A 15,743-nucleotide genomic window follows, 5' to 3' on the forward strand; every position below is an offset into this window, starting at 1 on the left:
AGAAGGGTGATGAATCTGGGAATTCCTTTGTATTGTTGTGTGTTGATTGATTGAGTGGTGTTTGTTTGTTGTCGAGGATAGATAAAGGTTATTATCAAATGAAATAAATGTCTGGTCTTGGATGATAACTAATTTGATTTGATGATAAAGAGAGTAAGAGAGAGATTAAGAGTAAGAGTAAGAGTAGAGAGAGAAAAATTAATAAGTGGTTGGTTGGTTGGTTGGGGTCAACGAGTCAAGTAAGAATTCTGATTTGATGTATTGGCATTAATTAAAATATAGTTCAAGAGTCTGTAATACTAGGGTGTGGGAAAAAGAACAAACAAACAAACAAACAGCAATACAATAATAATAACAAAAATAATAATAAAATAGTATTATGCCAATTATGTTTTTATATTATATTGCTATTGGTAACTGGACTATTTGTGTTGTCGTCGTACGACATTATTGATGTGTGTAAGATTGTTGTTATGATGAGGAACTAAAGATGGTTTATCTGAAACGAATTTTATCGGCTCGTGTGCTTGTTGTCTCTGTGAATCGTGTGTGTGGGTGTGAGTGTAGTGTGGTGTGTGTGGTGCGTTGTTTGGCATATGTATTTTTTTTGAGGAGTATGGGGAATGAAGAGGAGTGAGAGAGAGAGAGAGAGAGAGAAGAGAGTTGGATAGTGAAAGGAGAAGAAGAATCGAAACTCCTACCAAACAAACTTTAGTTTATGATAATGGTTTGTAGTCAAAGTATTGATTATTAACTTTAGTTGATGATAATTATCTGAACACACAAATCAAATTCAAAGCATTATAATGTGCGTTATATTAATTGATAAACTAATAGTGAACAAATAATAATAAAACAAACCAAATGTACATTTGATAGATGGAAAGATAGATAGACAGACAGATATAAATATATATATAACTTATATATAAATATTTAAATACAACTATTATTATTATTATTATTATTATTATTATTATTATTATTATTATTATTATTATTATTATCAATCTCTTATCATTGTTAATCTATTACTATTAATTGGAATGATGATTATTACTTTATATATATATTATTATGCTAAAGCTAATGAATGCATTATTTGGAGGGTGGTTGTACAAAATGAATGAATAGAACCAGATTTACAGATGAACAAATCAGCAAGTGAACTTTTTTGTACACTCCTCCATCTCTTTCTTTCAAACCATCCTATTCTATTATTATGAATATTGATATATATCATAGATATATATATATATATATAATATATAGACTGTATATTTATGTTTTGTTTTGTTTTTGTTTGTATTACGAGTCTATTTGTTCTCTCTTGGTTCTTATATCTTTTGTGTGTATGTATGATAGAGATATAACAAACGTTGTATCAAGACTTTGGTTGGTGTGAGTGTCTCTCCCAGCAAAAAGTCAAAAAAAGATTAAAAAATCGTATGTTTGTTTTCGCCGCTTCCTCTTTGTTGTGTGATACGCATATGGGTTCTTTTCCGCAAGTACCTTCCATATATAGAACTTGTACAAATATAGAACTTATATTTTATATATATATATCTATATGTATATGTATAATGTATAATATATAACCTACTTCTTCTTCTACTTCTTCTTCTTCTTTTTAGCTTTGATTGGAGTATATCTGTTTATCTATTTCTTGATGTATGCAAATTAGGTCTTGGTATATAAATAGAGAGAGGAGAGAGGAGAAAAGAAAGATGTGAGTGAAGAGATATCAGATATATTCAAAAGTGAAGTGTTGTTCCTTCTCACAAAGGCCACGAACAAAATTTTAATACAAAATAAAGACATATTGTGAACTAAAAGCTCACCCAATAGGATGATGTTGGGCACTGTCCTTGGGTTTGACGTGATTCAAAGTGGATAGAACTGTTGTTGGTGTTATTGTTGTTGCTCGAGCAACAAACGCCTCCTTCTTGTCTCTACTATGGGGGTAAGAAACGAAATGGATTGGGTTGTGTGTGTTGTCCTCCCTAGCTCACATCTGCATGCCTTGTGTTTCGAATGGGGGAGTAGAAGTTTGTTGTTCACAAGTTTCTGTGTATCTTTTTTTTTATTTTATTAGATCACCGCGCTATGCGGGTATCCCAATATCTCGAAAAATTTTGTTGTCATCATCATTGACAATGCCTTCTATTTCAAAAAGCGACAACACCACGTAGATGCCTTGTGTGAGCACGTATCGCAAGTGTGGAACGAATGATCATTCATTACCTAGAACCATGGCGTTAAGGGGGTCTCTATAGAGGGCAACCCCACGGTCGACCAGCTCCCTACCAACAAGCTCCAACTCTTGCTCGAATATCTTTAGTGCCATCTCGTATAACGCGACATCCATAAAGTTCTTTTGTCTTATCATTTCTTTGATGTTGGGAGGGACTGTCGCCTTGTTCCTCGACCTACCTATATTGGTCTTGATGTTTGGGAGGTGCTCAAAGCCCGCATAGTAGCTTAAAAGGACCATCGATTCATCGTATCTTTCCATGATGCCAACAAATTTGATGCAACTACAAAGTGCGCAGGTGGTTGAAGTTTAGTTGAAGTTGATTGGGTAAAGAAATGGATATTTAACGGTTTGGTCGGAAATGGGCAAAAAAGAGAAATAATAAAAAGATCGTCAGTGGCTTTTCGTTTTGTGGAGGGAACACCCTCTCTCGACAATCGGCACCGACTATTTTATCGTCTTTTTTTTTGTGTTGACGATATCGTCATCGTGGGCCACTTCCCTCTTTTGGAGAGTTCGTATGATGGTTGGGTTGATAGGTGCTTGATTTAGTTCTAATAATACATACTATTGTAGGTGATGCAAGGCAATTGGAAGGGACCTATGATCAAAGTTGAGCTCTCTTGAAATACCCAGTATTCTTCGAGTCTGTTCGTTGTCAGCGATTGCATTCTTGCTGACCCATTGTTCCAGAGTCCTAGACGACGCATCTCGATGTAATGGATGATCTTTACTGTCTAAAAGAAAGTAGTAATGCGAAATGACCCGGTCTACGGGATCACGAAACATGGTCATATAACTGAACCGATTCATGTGGTCGTATGAATCACCATCGCTGAAAAAGTTGTGTATGTTGGATGGTACTTGATAATCTTCAAAGAATTCTTGAAAGTAGAGATGCAGGCCAAAAAAGACGTGTCCAAAGATTGTGTGACTTGGTGTGACATTGACCATTTTGTCTGGCATTGGATGTGTGAGTACGTGAAAGATACTGGATGACTCTATATTCTTTTGAAAGAGGTTGATGAGTGATGTTCCACCAGTCTTTGGGATATGTATAAATATGAATGGTTTGGCGAGTAATAATGGGTTCTTGTCAGGGTCAGTCTTCCAACCCGGGTTGTTGTTGTTGGCATTCTCCAACTCATCGATTGCAGCAAGTGTACCATTACCAGCCAGTTTTGGAGTAGCAGCGTAGGTAAAATTTCTTGGAAGTTTTGCCACCCATGGCAATTCATTGTAGTACTCTTCTGTCAATTGTTCTATCAATCTATTGTGTTCTCCAACCTCTAATCTTCTCCTATACGCTCTCATTCTAAGATATGTCATTCTATTTGTTGCTAGTGGTTGTAATTCCATTGATGTTGATTTTGTCTTGGTGGTTGTAGAAGTTGGTCCACCCAACTCTCCCAATTTAAGGTAATCATATTCCTTTTTACCTTCTGCTAACTCCTTTTTCCTTCTTTTATAAAAGTTTTCAAATCCTCCTCCTTTCTTTTCATCGTCATCCTCATTATTATTATTATTCTTCTGTTGTTGTTGTGGTGATTGATATGATGATTCATTTGATTCTTCAAGATGAGGTGATTGTCTATCGAGAATAGAAGATACTGATGGTAGTCTTTGATAAGAGTATTGTAAAGGTGTGAATGCAATCTCTATTAATATGATGCAAACAGTAAACACAACAATGATTCCCATTGTTTTTAATGCTTTCATCTTTATATCTTTCTCTCTATCTATCTATTATATCTTATAATATACATATATCTACAACATAACTAAATAGGTCAAAGGTGTGTTGTTTCATTTGAATGATGATAGATAAACATTGGGGGGGTGTTTGAGCAATGGAGTGTTTCAATCCATTTTAGGCAAGATATTTATAATTAGACGAATCTTTAGAGATTCTCTGCAGAATCCTACGTTTGAAAGTTTTTTGAAGTTTCATGACCGAGACTATAATATAATTTATTTTTCAATTATTTATTATTTTGATTATTTTTTTCTACCACCTCTTTCCTTTGCTGAAACATTAATCACTGTACCAGACAAGAGATTATAGAAACCAAGTGTATGTTGATCCTTGAGAATGGATTGACCGAGGGATTTTAATTTTTGTTTGTTTGGTGCTAGTCCAACCAAATCCTTGATTCTATCCTTGAGTGTAGTGATTGTGTCTCTGGGTTGGAGAACAAGTGAATAGTTTTGATTGGATCCGTCTGATCCAGTTGATTCAATGACAAGACTGACAGGTCCTGGGTTTGCGAAAATAAACTCTTCTTCATTGATGAGGTTATCGTCGGTTTTTAATTTCTTGTTTGGTTGTTGAGAGGATGATTCCATCGTGGATGCATCGATGGTTTGATTCTGCATAAATGGTGGAAGAGGAGGTGGAGGAACTCCATAAGGTGGAATATACATTTGATTTGGATGTTGTTGATGTTGTTGGTGAAGATGTTGCATTTGATGGTGTTGTTGCTGTTGATGTTGTTGATGTTTTTGTATTCTTTCACTGGCAATTTGGAGTGCGTGGTGTTGTGTACGGTTGATCGACGATGAATGACCGTCCCAAATGACCTTTTCGACCTTTTCCTCTTCTTTGACGGCACTGCCAATGGCAACCTCTTGGTCACCAAAGATATCGGTTCTTCTATTGGCAAACGACTGCAAATTTCTAGAGATTTCGTCGTCGTGCAAGACGGTGGATGAACCCGACGCCACTGGGTTCTTGGGCCTGTCGCGCCTGTTGAGCAACTCGATACGCATATGCTCCTGCATCTCGTCGAGTGGGATATCCTGTCCACACATTGGACACGGCTGTGTGATACGTTTGGGCTCTGAGCCGGCGGCTGCAACCGTCTTGGCCTTTGTATAGTCCTTGACAACCTTGAGCTTGGGACGTGCGGTAGGTGCCTCTGGCTCCTTGTCGCCGCCGTCCATGTCCACATCCTCCATATCCATATCAACGTCCATCTCACCGTCACCCTCACCATTGTCATCGGCCAAACTCTCCTCGCTGATTTTGAGCAGCTCCTCAAACGTCTTGGGTGATGGCAACAACTCTAGATCCTCATTTGTAAAGTCGATCGTGTCAACCACGACAAAGTCGTGCCAGTCAATCGACGCAAACATCGTGCGCTCCTGGTCGGCCTCCTCCTCTGCCTTTTTGGCAGCAACTTGCTCCTTTTGGTTCCATTCGAATCGATTGATCGATCGCTCGACAATCGTCTGCTTGTCTCTAAAGTCAACCTTTGCCATCACCTCGCATATATTCTTTGGTGCGTATACAATCGCAGCATATGACTCGACCAACGCACGATACCAACTATGCAAATGATGTGTTGGCTTTAAAAAGTCAAACTGTGTATTTCTAATCTCTCTCAATGCCAATCCTTGTGAAAATGATTCTCCATTTACTGCTACATATTGTGCAGTTAATCTAATTGTATCTCTAAAAGAAACAAAAATGAATATTATTGTCAGTTGATAGTTTTGTTTTTTTTAAAAAGGTCGTATCTACTTACAAATCTACAGCATTTACTTCTTCGGGAGTATCTAGTATATATAATAATGGTTCAGGTTCATAGATTTCTTTGATCACTTCAGGTGGAGGTGATGGTTCTTGAACGGGTGCTGGAGGAGGGGGTGGTGGAGCAAGTAGTTCTGCTGGGATAGACGACGACGATGAAGAAGAGGTTGATGATGATGTTGTTGTAGGAGTTGCAGATGGCTGTACTGTTGTTTCACTCGATTCGGTAGGTGATGAAGTACTAGCTGTTGGTTTAGCAGCTGGTTTAGCAGCTGGTTTGGCTGGTTGTTTTTGAAGTTCAGTCTCTCTTACATTGATATAGTATTGATGGTATTGATCACCCAACTTTAAAAAGTTAAACTTTTCATTATTCTTTTCTCTCTCTCTAATCTTTTCTATAAAAGAGTCTCCTAGTTTAACATAAAACTCTACTGTCTTTTTAATTATATCTATACATATATATTAATAATGATAAATGATTGAGGATGTTATGTTAGTTGATTCGGTTCATATTGACATATTGAACATCGTTCGTTGTTTCTTTCTTGTTGTAAACTTTGTCACAATACACATACTTTTGATATCAGTAGGTGGTTCAGATGATGCAACCATGATTGTTCAATATGCTATATCTATCTATCCTACAAGAACTGATCTATGTGAAATGACACTTACAATATTGAAGGGTCTGGAGTTTGAAATTCGAAAAAAGCTCTCTTTTCAATTTTTCACAGTGAAGTAGGTTGTTTGTATTTGTTAATTATTTATTTTTATTAATGTTTGTGATTGATTAATTAATTGTTTTGTGGATGGGATCCATAAATAATAGGATAATATTTATGGGTGTGATATGGGAGTATTTAAAATATATGGTTGGTAGTTTTTGATTGATTATCTTATCTTTATCTTTTTTTCAACAATATTTTTCTTTTTCTTTTTTTTTGTTTTGTTATTTTTTTACTTTTGTTGTTATTTGTTATTTGTTATTAGTTATATATATAATTATTAATTAAAATAGATTATTTTTTTGGGTTAACATAACATTGATAAATTGATTTCAAATCTTCAAATGGTAATGGATCACGAGTATCTTGTTTTGGATTGACATCGACTCTGATCATCTTACGAATGGTTCCATTGTCGTGTCTGATGGCACCAAGAACCTTCCAAGACATATTCAAATTGTATTTGGTTCTAATGTCTTCGAGGATGACTTCTTCCGATCTACCTTCGTACCATCTGTTGACTCTTTGCCATTCATGTTGACCGTGTCCATGTGGTCCAACGTAGACCATGGATTCTGGTAACTCCAAAAACGATGTTTTACTATTCAACAAAAAGTCAAACAAAACCTTATCAAATTCCTCTCTATTCTTCATTCCAAACCAATGGAAAATACTCAAACATAATTGATATTCATAAACATGATTTTGGCTTACAAGTTCCTAAAAAGAGAGAAGAAAAGAGAAAATAATAAGTACACTTGACTTGACTTGTTGTATATTATATATATTTTGACTTCTTCTTCTTCTTCTTACCATAAACATGAAAGGTCTAACAGTAGTATTACAAATAAAATCATTCTTTATATTCAATTCATCAAGAGTTTCTTGATGAATGGTGGCAGCTGATTTGTATTCTTGGGTCTTTTCACCTTCCAATGACATGATGCGAGAGTGTGGTAGTTTTTGAGCAAGACTAGTTGAAAAGTAGCCTTGGTTGGATCCATAGTCGACACATAGTGGGTGTTTGCCAATATCACGCTTCATACGAGCGTCCAATTCGATTTCTCTTTCAATCATTCTCCAACGTGGCACGTTACGGAATGGATGGTATCCGACAACGTCAGTCTCGATGATACCCATGTTCATAAGATCCTTTTGTGAGCTTTCAAAGAGTGCACGTTCAGAAGTACCCATAGTTTTACGCATCTTTTCCGATGTCTCTGCACCATAAAACTCTAAATCGATTTGAGCTGGGAACACAGTTTGGAAGGTGTATTGTGAACGGAGAAGATGGAAATCGCTGGTAATGATGATACAACGCACAATATTCTTTGCCAACATCATAGTGAGTGTGTTGTTTGCATTCTCTGCGGTATTGGTTGCACGTAAATCCATGTAAATGTCACGTTCATCAATATCATAGGTAGTTGTAATAATATCTCTCATTGCATCTGCTTCTGTCTTGTATTCTGCTTCTGTTTCATCAAAATCATTTGGTTTGCTCTACAAATATTAAAATAAATTTGATAAAGTTAAAGTTATTAATAAATAGTACTACTACTACTATACATCTCTCTCTCTCTCTATATTTATATTTGTATATTTACCTTTCCAGATAATACAATGATTGGATTAAGATTATCATTTTCTTTGAGACGTGAATAAGTTTCAACGGCCAATTCAACACGTTCTTTGAGGATACGTGATGGCATACCATCCTTGTGAAGAGTGTAACCCAAGATAACGATAGTAACGTCGTGTGGAAGTTTGACATTGTTTTCTTGTTCCATGCCACCCATGTTACCACCGTTGGCAGTCATAGTGTCAAATGAAGATCCGTCGTTGATTGGAATGTTGATCTCTGAGCCAGTGTGGTGATCCTTTTGATGGTTTGGATCGGCTTCATCACGAACACCGTGTTTTCTTGGTGGCTCTTGTTGCTTTCCTGTTCCTTCTTCACTACCTCTTGTCTCTTCTATATTGACTGCTTGTCCATCGACATGTTCATTTCTATAGTCTACTGGTACTTTAGTTACTTTGTTTATTACATTATTATTGTTGTTCTTATTGTTATTGGTCTTGTTGTCAACAACTGGTGTCTTCTTGTTATTATTGTTGTTATTATTACCTTCAGTACTTGTATAAGACAAGAATGAAGTTAAATAAAGGAATACTACAAACAAGACCAATGCTTGTATCTTGTATTTAGAGAATAATCTCCAAAGTGTGCTTGGTTGATTATTTCTAAACATCATCTTGACACTAACTAACTACAAACACTACTAGATAGATAAGATAGATAGACAAGAATAAGATAGATAGATAGATTAGAAGATAAACTGTATAACAGTGAGTTTTGAATATCTCAAGTCTAATTTAAAATGACTCATGGCGGCTATTAAAAAAAAATCAAAAAAAAAACCAACGACTATTGCAACGAATCTTCGGGTCAGTTGGAATGGAAGGCTTTTAGGCAATGGATCAAGTTGATCACATTTATTGGTCATTAAATTTAAGGATTTGTTTTTGGATGGATTGGCAAGATAGGAGGAACAAATTAAAGTAAAGTAAGGGCTGCCCTCTTTCTTTATTCATTTTCCATCTGTATCAAACACACCTTGTGGTGTTCCAATCAATCCAGGGTGGTGAACTAAACTTGGCGTTTAATTAAAAATTTGGATTTGTACAAAGTAAGAGAATGTTTAGGCATTCATTTAGAACGATTGCAACTTCTCTTTTCTTGGATTTTAAAAATGAATACAGTAGTAGTGAGTGATGAGTAGTTAAACAATTGAAATGGATTGAATAATTATGGTTTCAACACATTTAAAATGATTGAGAAAAACATTGGATACTTGATTGCTGAAAATTAAATAATGTGGAACTGATCAGAAGGGTGTGCAGGAAAGAAGTGGATACGGATATGGACAGGTTGGAAAATAATTGTGTGGTGATGGAAATAATAGCTATATTTTATATATTGTGCGTTTGAGAGTTTGCTTATTTATTCTTCTTTATTTTGTTGTTGAGAGGATGAAGTATCATTTAAAGAGTACTTTTCACGACAATAAGAGAGGAAGCGGAGATAGATGATAAACAAGAATAGGAGAAAAGCCTTGGTGACGACTAGTCCAACATCAAGTACTTCGTAGATAAACTTTGGCGAAAACACAGTCCAAATGAATAAATGGTATCTTTGAATGACAATACAAACACTAAATATGAATACATTGGTCCACTTTATACCACAATCCAATAATCCTCCAATCAATGAATACCATTGTAATTCATCTATAATGTCATTGGTAGTTCCAATCGAGTTTGGTAATGATGGTTCACTTTGATGGCTATAGAGAGAGAGAGAAAGAGAATAAATACACATTTGTTAGTTTACATTTCTTTTTTTTTTTTTTTTGTAACATACTTATTGTTTACAGATTTAATTGCAAGATGAGAGAAATAAGAGATTGAAACGAAAAAGAAGAATAGAGGAGCAGAATATCCAATTAAAAAGGTTAATATACCAACTAGATATTGGTTGTATTCGATTAGTCCAGTGTAGGCACCAGATATATCAATGGTCGAGAGTGAGTTCGAATTACCCAATGCAAAGTATCCAAATTGTCCCAACCAATTGAGTGCCATCATACCGACAATGACACCAACGATTCCTGATTTTGCGCGACGTCCAGTATCTTCCAAAAGGTATTTCAAATAGTAGTGTCCAATTGCACCCATGATGGTAAACAAAAACATATTGTGAGTTTTATGCAACAATAAAAACATCATCACCAGATTCACCAACATTAAAGTAGGCAAAAACTTTAATGTACTAAAAACCCATGATGGTGTATGTGGTAATGGTGAATTTGATACTACTCTTTCCTATATAAATCAAATTCAAAAGGTTATTAATAAGATTGGTTCTATAATATAGATATATCTATAAATTTTATGTGTGTTTCATACATTTTTACTAAAAAAAGGAAAGGTAATGGTTAATAAAACCATCATACCAATACAAGCATAAACAAATCTAGCAACAAAAACAGGTTCAACCAAATGATGTGGTATATAATTCCATTTATAACTAAATATGCCAATTGCACAAAATACAATTATAATCTTATAAATAAAACTCAACTAAAGTAAAAAGAAAAGGTTAATATCCAGAACTAATAATTGTTGTTTTGTCTTTACACATACTTGTGAAATGATTCCACCACGTTTATCTTTTAGTTTATCCAATAATCTCATTACATAAATGCAAGGTGCAATAACTGATAAAAGAGATAGGATCCATAGCATGGAAGTTGAAATTAATCCTTCCGAGTTTAAGAATCTTCCTATATCAATATAACTATACTCTTCTAATAATTCTTTGTTATCCATCCACTGAATTCCAGTTTGATTCCAAACTCTACAAATTCTTAATCCTATTAATATTCCAATTAATATTACCTAAATTGAAAGAAAGAAAAATAATAAAATTATTAATGATTTCATAAATATGATGATTCATTTCTATTTTTTTCTATTTTCCATACAGTTTGTTTTTGATGATCTTTATATAATTTTGGATTACTACTTGTATAAATATAAAGAGCAGAAAGTGAATGTGGAGCCAATTGTAATAATATGACAGATGTTGTAAGGTAATACCAAGTGAGATGTTCTTCCTCGACCAGACTACTACCAAAAAGACTGATCAAATGTAGGATGGTGCCACAGATGATGACATACTTTTCCTTGCGAAGTTGTAGTGGGTTGAGTGATGGCAATCTGAGAAGAGATATGTTGTTTTTCGAGAAACAAACATTGAATCCAATGAGTAGTGAGAGAGCAGTAAACACAAAACTAAGCACACCCATTCTAAACTCTTCTGTGCAAAATGGATTGGGTGTGCTGTTGGCGCCGGTCATTGGATTGTCACCAAACCAATTTTGGGGGTTCCAAGAGGTAGTACAAATGACTCCAAAATGGATTGCCAAGAGTGATCCGACAAACAAGATAAATGACATGGCAAAGGGAGCTCCTTTAATCTCGACATTCATCTGATGCTCACTCATACCAATGGTTGCCGTTGTAATGAGTAGTGTGACGAGTGAAGATGAACCAATTAAAAGAATACCAACCATCAACATATTTTCGTCATAGGTTGTAAAGAGTGCTGTAAATTCATCTTGTATATGATCCAAAAATTGTGTGTATAGGTGAGTTGCCTTTTCGTGAAAGTGTGCCGATCCAGATGGGTCTGGAGACATGCCCCAACTACGGTGATACTCTTGTGCCTGTTCAAACGTTCGTAGTAGTGTTGCAATTCTTGGCATGGCGGGGGCGTCATTGACCCAAAACAGTGTATTGTTTTTGAGAATGTCTATTTGCTGTAGACAGTTGATTTCGAGAGCTCGCAGGTACTGATCGTCGCGAATAAACTTTTCGAAAAGTTCAGGGATCAGTCTACCAAGACTGTTTTTTGGGACTGGAAGGTTGAAAAGAAGAGAAATGGTCGGTACTATATCAACCTGAGAGATTTCTCTTGGTGCCTTGGGTATGTATCTTGGAAGGATATCTTGAGGACTTGATGCAGCATGATGATTCAACTCCTCTTCTTCAATCTCTTCCTTGTTCTCCAAATGTAAAAGATCGTGATCTTTAACTGGATTATTTTGATTAAAATATAATGATCCCATTAATATTAATGTTGTTGATGTTTCACCATCTGATGATCCACCATGATTTCCAATCTAAAAGAAAGTAAAAACAAAATGAATAAATAAATAAATAAATATATATTGTTTTTTGTTTGTTTTTTTGGGTTTACTACATACTTCATTCATTCCATGATCACTACAAAGTATAAATAAAGTTGGTAATGGTTTCTTTAAATCTGGATTTGTTTTTCTATCTATATAGTATTGTCTGAGTGCTTGTTTATCCTTTTCGATTATCTTTTCATTGATCAATTTAATAATGTCATCCATTTCCTTTTGTTTTGGTGCCATTAAATCACTATAGGGTCCTTCCAAATGACCGATATGATCAAGACCCAAATAATGTAAAAACATTGAATCCCAATCATCTCTTGCCAACTCTTCATTTAAATGTCTTGTTACATTATTATCAACTTCTATTGTATCCTAAAAATAGAAAGAAATAATAAATAAACAATTAATCAATTAATATCTAGAGACAATATAACATTTCTATTTCTTTTGTTACATACAGCAACATAAAAACTTGTTGTACCATCAGATCTAGTAAAATAATCTGGAAATAATTTAATCCAAGTATCATCACCAAAAAAGGTTAATGTCTTGTTTGCTTGTACCATTTGATAGAGTAGATTGTCCTCTCGAAGGTCTTTACTATTAAAATTCTGGACAAAGTCGACAAAGCTTGGTATACCACCAGACACTAATGCTTTGATACGTGGTAATGTTACGGTGGGTGCTGTTGCTCGAGCAATAAACGATTGGGTTTTACCCTCTCTAATAAGTGATCGCGTATATGTCATTGGATGTGAATCATGATGTTGTTGTTGTTGTGGATCCTTTTTAAAAATATTATCTTGTTGTGTATGACGATGATCTAGATCATTTTCAAATATAAATCCACTTCTAAATGCATCAACTACCATGAATACCATCTTATCAAATTGTGGTTCAACTATTTGATTCTAAAAACGGAGTAAGTAACTTTGATCAATGACTCTACTTCTTGTTTAATATACTACTTGTACTTACATCTAAACAAGATGGGAAATAATTATCAAATGTACTATATCCTTGAAGAGATACCTTTCTTGGGAAGAAACCTCTTGAAAACATGTAGATACCAAGTAGTTGAGTGATGACCAATACAACAGTGACCAGTCCCATTACTTTGTACTTTGATTTCTTTGCCTTGTCTCGTTTCATTTCAGTGCTTGCACTAATCGGACTAAATTGACCTCCCATCATCGACGGTTGTTGATCAATGAGAGCGTGGTTGGGAAGTAAGACGTCTGATGATGACGCTGCTGCTCCTGCCGATGTCGTAGGTATACTGCTACCGCTAATATCAAATGGTATGTGAGATGATGGTAATCCAGCAACTGCAGACAATGGTGTCGATTGATTCTGTGGACTAAACGGAGAAAGTGGTGGAGAGTATATATGATTATGATGTTGATGTTGATGTTGATAAGGTGAAAAAGATGATGAGTCTGTATTGGTACCACTTGATAGATTATTAATGTAAATGTCTTGTGACGGTGAGTATGATGATATGTTTGGTGTACCGTATAATGATTGTGACTGTGACTGAGATAACAAATACTGTTGCTGTTGTTGTTGTTGATTGTTATTATTATTATGACTTGGAAGGATAGAATCACTGTCAGTGATAGGTCGTCTATATCGATAGTTTGGAAGCAACGATGATAATGATAGTGGATTTTCTTTGCTAGTCCAACCACTCAGTTTCTTTCGCACGTAGCTTCTTGCTTTTGGAAAGGTGGTAATGGGATAGTCAAAGTGATCGGCATTACTATCGCCTGCACCGCTACTACTACTACTAATGTCGTCATTGCCACTATCTTGATTCGAGTCATTTGCCGATGACGACGATGAAGGTGATATCTCTTCATGTCCTCCGTCTTCACCATCCTCGAGGACGTCACCATCTTGTTTTCCTGTGATATTATCGTCTCCTATGTTTTCAACATCTCTCTTTTTCTTTAAATGTTGTTGTTGTTGTTGTTGTTGTGAACCTCTTGCCATGACTTCTTGTTCTCATGAATGAATGCGCTAAACAACAAACTCTTTTTAAAACATATGAATAGATGCAGTAAAATATACAGATATATAGATATGTAGTATTATATAAGCTTGATAAACAAGTTCAATTGATAAGTTGGTTGATGGATGATAATGGTAATGATCGATTCAAACACAATTGCAACAGTCAGATACGCTGATGTGTGTGTGATGATTCACTATGGTTGGTTGCGCTTATTTATGTTGTGGTGTGGGTTGGTTGAGTGTCTTATTGATCTATAATTGATTGATTGATTGACCGCATAATAAATAATAATAATAACGAGCTAGATAGTATGTATGTATGTATGGGTTTGAAGATCTTAAGAGAGAATGACACGTGTCCGAAGTGAGTGGATGCGTGGAGAGAGAAATTTAATTAATTTTAGTTTCTTTGTTTTTTTTTTGGAAATCTACTAATTTTAGTATAAATAAATAAATTATGTTGTTGATATAAATATATATTTATTTATTTGATTTGATTTGATCATTTATCCAATTATTTGGATACATGATGATGAGGGTTCTTATTGTCCTTACGAGGACAAGAATATTTGCAATTCATTCATTCATGGATGTTTAGTTGTAAAAGATATTTTTGACAAACAAGTTGGCTGGAGCGTTTCCGTAGAGAATGTAACCAAAGGTGTAAGAGGCACCAGCATTGATGTCTTGGATGGCTGGTAAGACGAGTGAGTGTCCGTCGTCAGTAACAATCATGTTCCAGATGGCATTTCCGTCTCTGATTCTGCAGGTAGAGTCAAAGCCAAGGACGATTTGTTTGATGTTACGGTTTCCATTGTTCTTGATGACAACATCGTATTGGGTAAACATTTCATTGTTACGACTACCGTCTCTCCAACTACCAATGAAATGGTGGGTGATTTGAATTTCGGGGTATGGCATTGTTGGCTTTGGTCTGTGTTCAACATCAGCAGCTACAAAGCTGATACAAAGAAGAAGGGCACATGCTAATACGATAGATCTCATTTTGTTGTTGTTGTTGTTGTTGTTGTTGTTGTTGTTGTTGTTGTTGTTGTTGAATTTAATTAAATGTTTGTTGTTTGTTGTTTGTTTGTTTGATGAAATAAATGAATATTTTCAGTCTTCATTTATAGTTTTCCACTCTCTCCCATTCTACCATGCATGCAACCAACAACCAACAACACCAATACCAACACCAACAGTCTCTCCTATCATGATATTTATATTTATAAACCAATACGAAACCAATATCATTCTATCTATCTGTAGATATTATGTATATCATTATTTGAATAGTGCAGTGCTGTGCGCACACCTCCTTGCACTGCGCACACCTTGCAATGAGTGAGTTGAGTGTATTCTTGTTTCATTCTACCAAACATTCATATTATTCTATAATTACTAATCTTGAATCCAGAATGAGGTATGGTACCCAATGATAAGATATG

The 15,743-nt window shown here is 35.2% G+C and overlaps 7 protein-coding genes across 7 annotated transcripts; 1 reads left to right on the forward strand and 6 right to left on the reverse strand.

Annotated features, from left to right (window-relative positions):
• Positions 1–141: 141 nt before the first annotated feature.
• On the forward strand, positions 142–2,154 carry DFA_11527 (uncharacterized protein; the record flags this gene model as incomplete). Its single annotated transcript, XM_004350423.1, has 3 exons — positions 142–239; positions 1,635–1,690; positions 2,096–2,154. 3 exons carry the CDS (start codon positions 142–144, stop codon positions 2,152–2,154), a joined length of 213 nt encoding a protein of 70 aa, XP_004350474.1.
• Positions 2,155–2,233: 79 nt separating this feature from the next.
• On the reverse strand, positions 2,234–2,389 carry DFA_11528 (uncharacterized protein; the record flags this gene model as incomplete). The annotated part of the gene is made up of 1 exon (XM_004350424.1): positions 2,234–2,389. The coding sequence occupies one exon, from the start codon at positions 2,387–2,389 to the stop codon at positions 2,234–2,236; it is 156 nt and encodes a 51-aa protein (XP_004350475.1).
• Positions 2,390–2,821: 432 nt separating this feature from the next.
• DFA_11529 (uncharacterized protein) lies at positions 2,822–3,955 on the reverse strand (the record flags this gene model as incomplete). Its single annotated transcript, XM_004350425.1, has 1 exon — positions 2,822–3,955. One exon carries the CDS (start codon positions 3,953–3,955, stop codon positions 2,822–2,824), a length of 1,134 nt encoding a protein of 377 aa, XP_004350476.1.
• Positions 3,956–4,124: 169 nt separating this feature from the next.
• sf3a1 (ubiquitin domain-containing protein) lies at positions 4,125–6,398 on the reverse strand (the record flags this gene model as incomplete). Its single annotated transcript, XM_004350426.1, has 4 exons — positions 4,125–4,213; positions 4,267–5,708; positions 5,782–6,235; positions 6,362–6,398. The coding sequence occupies 4 exons, from the start codon at positions 6,396–6,398 to the stop codon at positions 4,125–4,127; spliced, it is 2,022 nt and encodes a 673-aa protein (XP_004350477.1).
• A 407-nt stretch (positions 6,399–6,805) lies between these two features.
• On the reverse strand, positions 6,806–8,763 carry DFA_11531 (uncharacterized protein; the record flags this gene model as incomplete). Its single annotated transcript, XM_004350427.1, has 3 exons — positions 6,806–7,231; positions 7,325–8,014; positions 8,119–8,763. 3 exons carry the CDS (start codon positions 8,761–8,763, stop codon positions 6,806–6,808), a joined length of 1,761 nt encoding a protein of 586 aa, XP_004350478.1.
• A 752-nt stretch (positions 8,764–9,515) lies between these two features.
• On the reverse strand, positions 9,516–14,274 carry DFA_11532 (uncharacterized protein; the record flags this gene model as incomplete). Its single annotated transcript, XM_004350428.1, has 8 exons — positions 9,516–9,858; positions 9,936–10,396; positions 10,481–10,654; positions 10,718–10,972; positions 11,059–12,258; positions 12,343–12,651; positions 12,738–13,190; positions 13,258–14,274. 8 exons carry the CDS (start codon positions 14,272–14,274, stop codon positions 9,516–9,518), a joined length of 4,212 nt encoding a protein of 1,403 aa, XP_004350479.1.
• A 615-nt stretch (positions 14,275–14,889) lies between these two features.
• Positions 14,890–15,300, reverse strand: ecmL (cellulose-binding domain-containing protein; the record flags this gene model as incomplete). The annotated part of the gene is made up of 1 exon (XM_004350429.1): positions 14,890–15,300. One exon carries the CDS (start codon positions 15,298–15,300, stop codon positions 14,890–14,892), a length of 411 nt encoding a protein of 136 aa, XP_004350480.1.
• Positions 15,301–15,743: the final 443 nt, after the last annotated feature.

This window comes from Cavenderia fasciculata, assembly GCF_000203815.1.
Source record: "Cavenderia fasciculata unplaced genomic scaffold Scf_EUAJFUG02HR96I-5, whole genome shotgun sequence".
NCBI classification, from domain to species: Eukaryota; Evosea; class Eumycetozoa; order Acytosteliales; family Cavenderiaceae; genus Cavenderia; species Cavenderia fasciculata.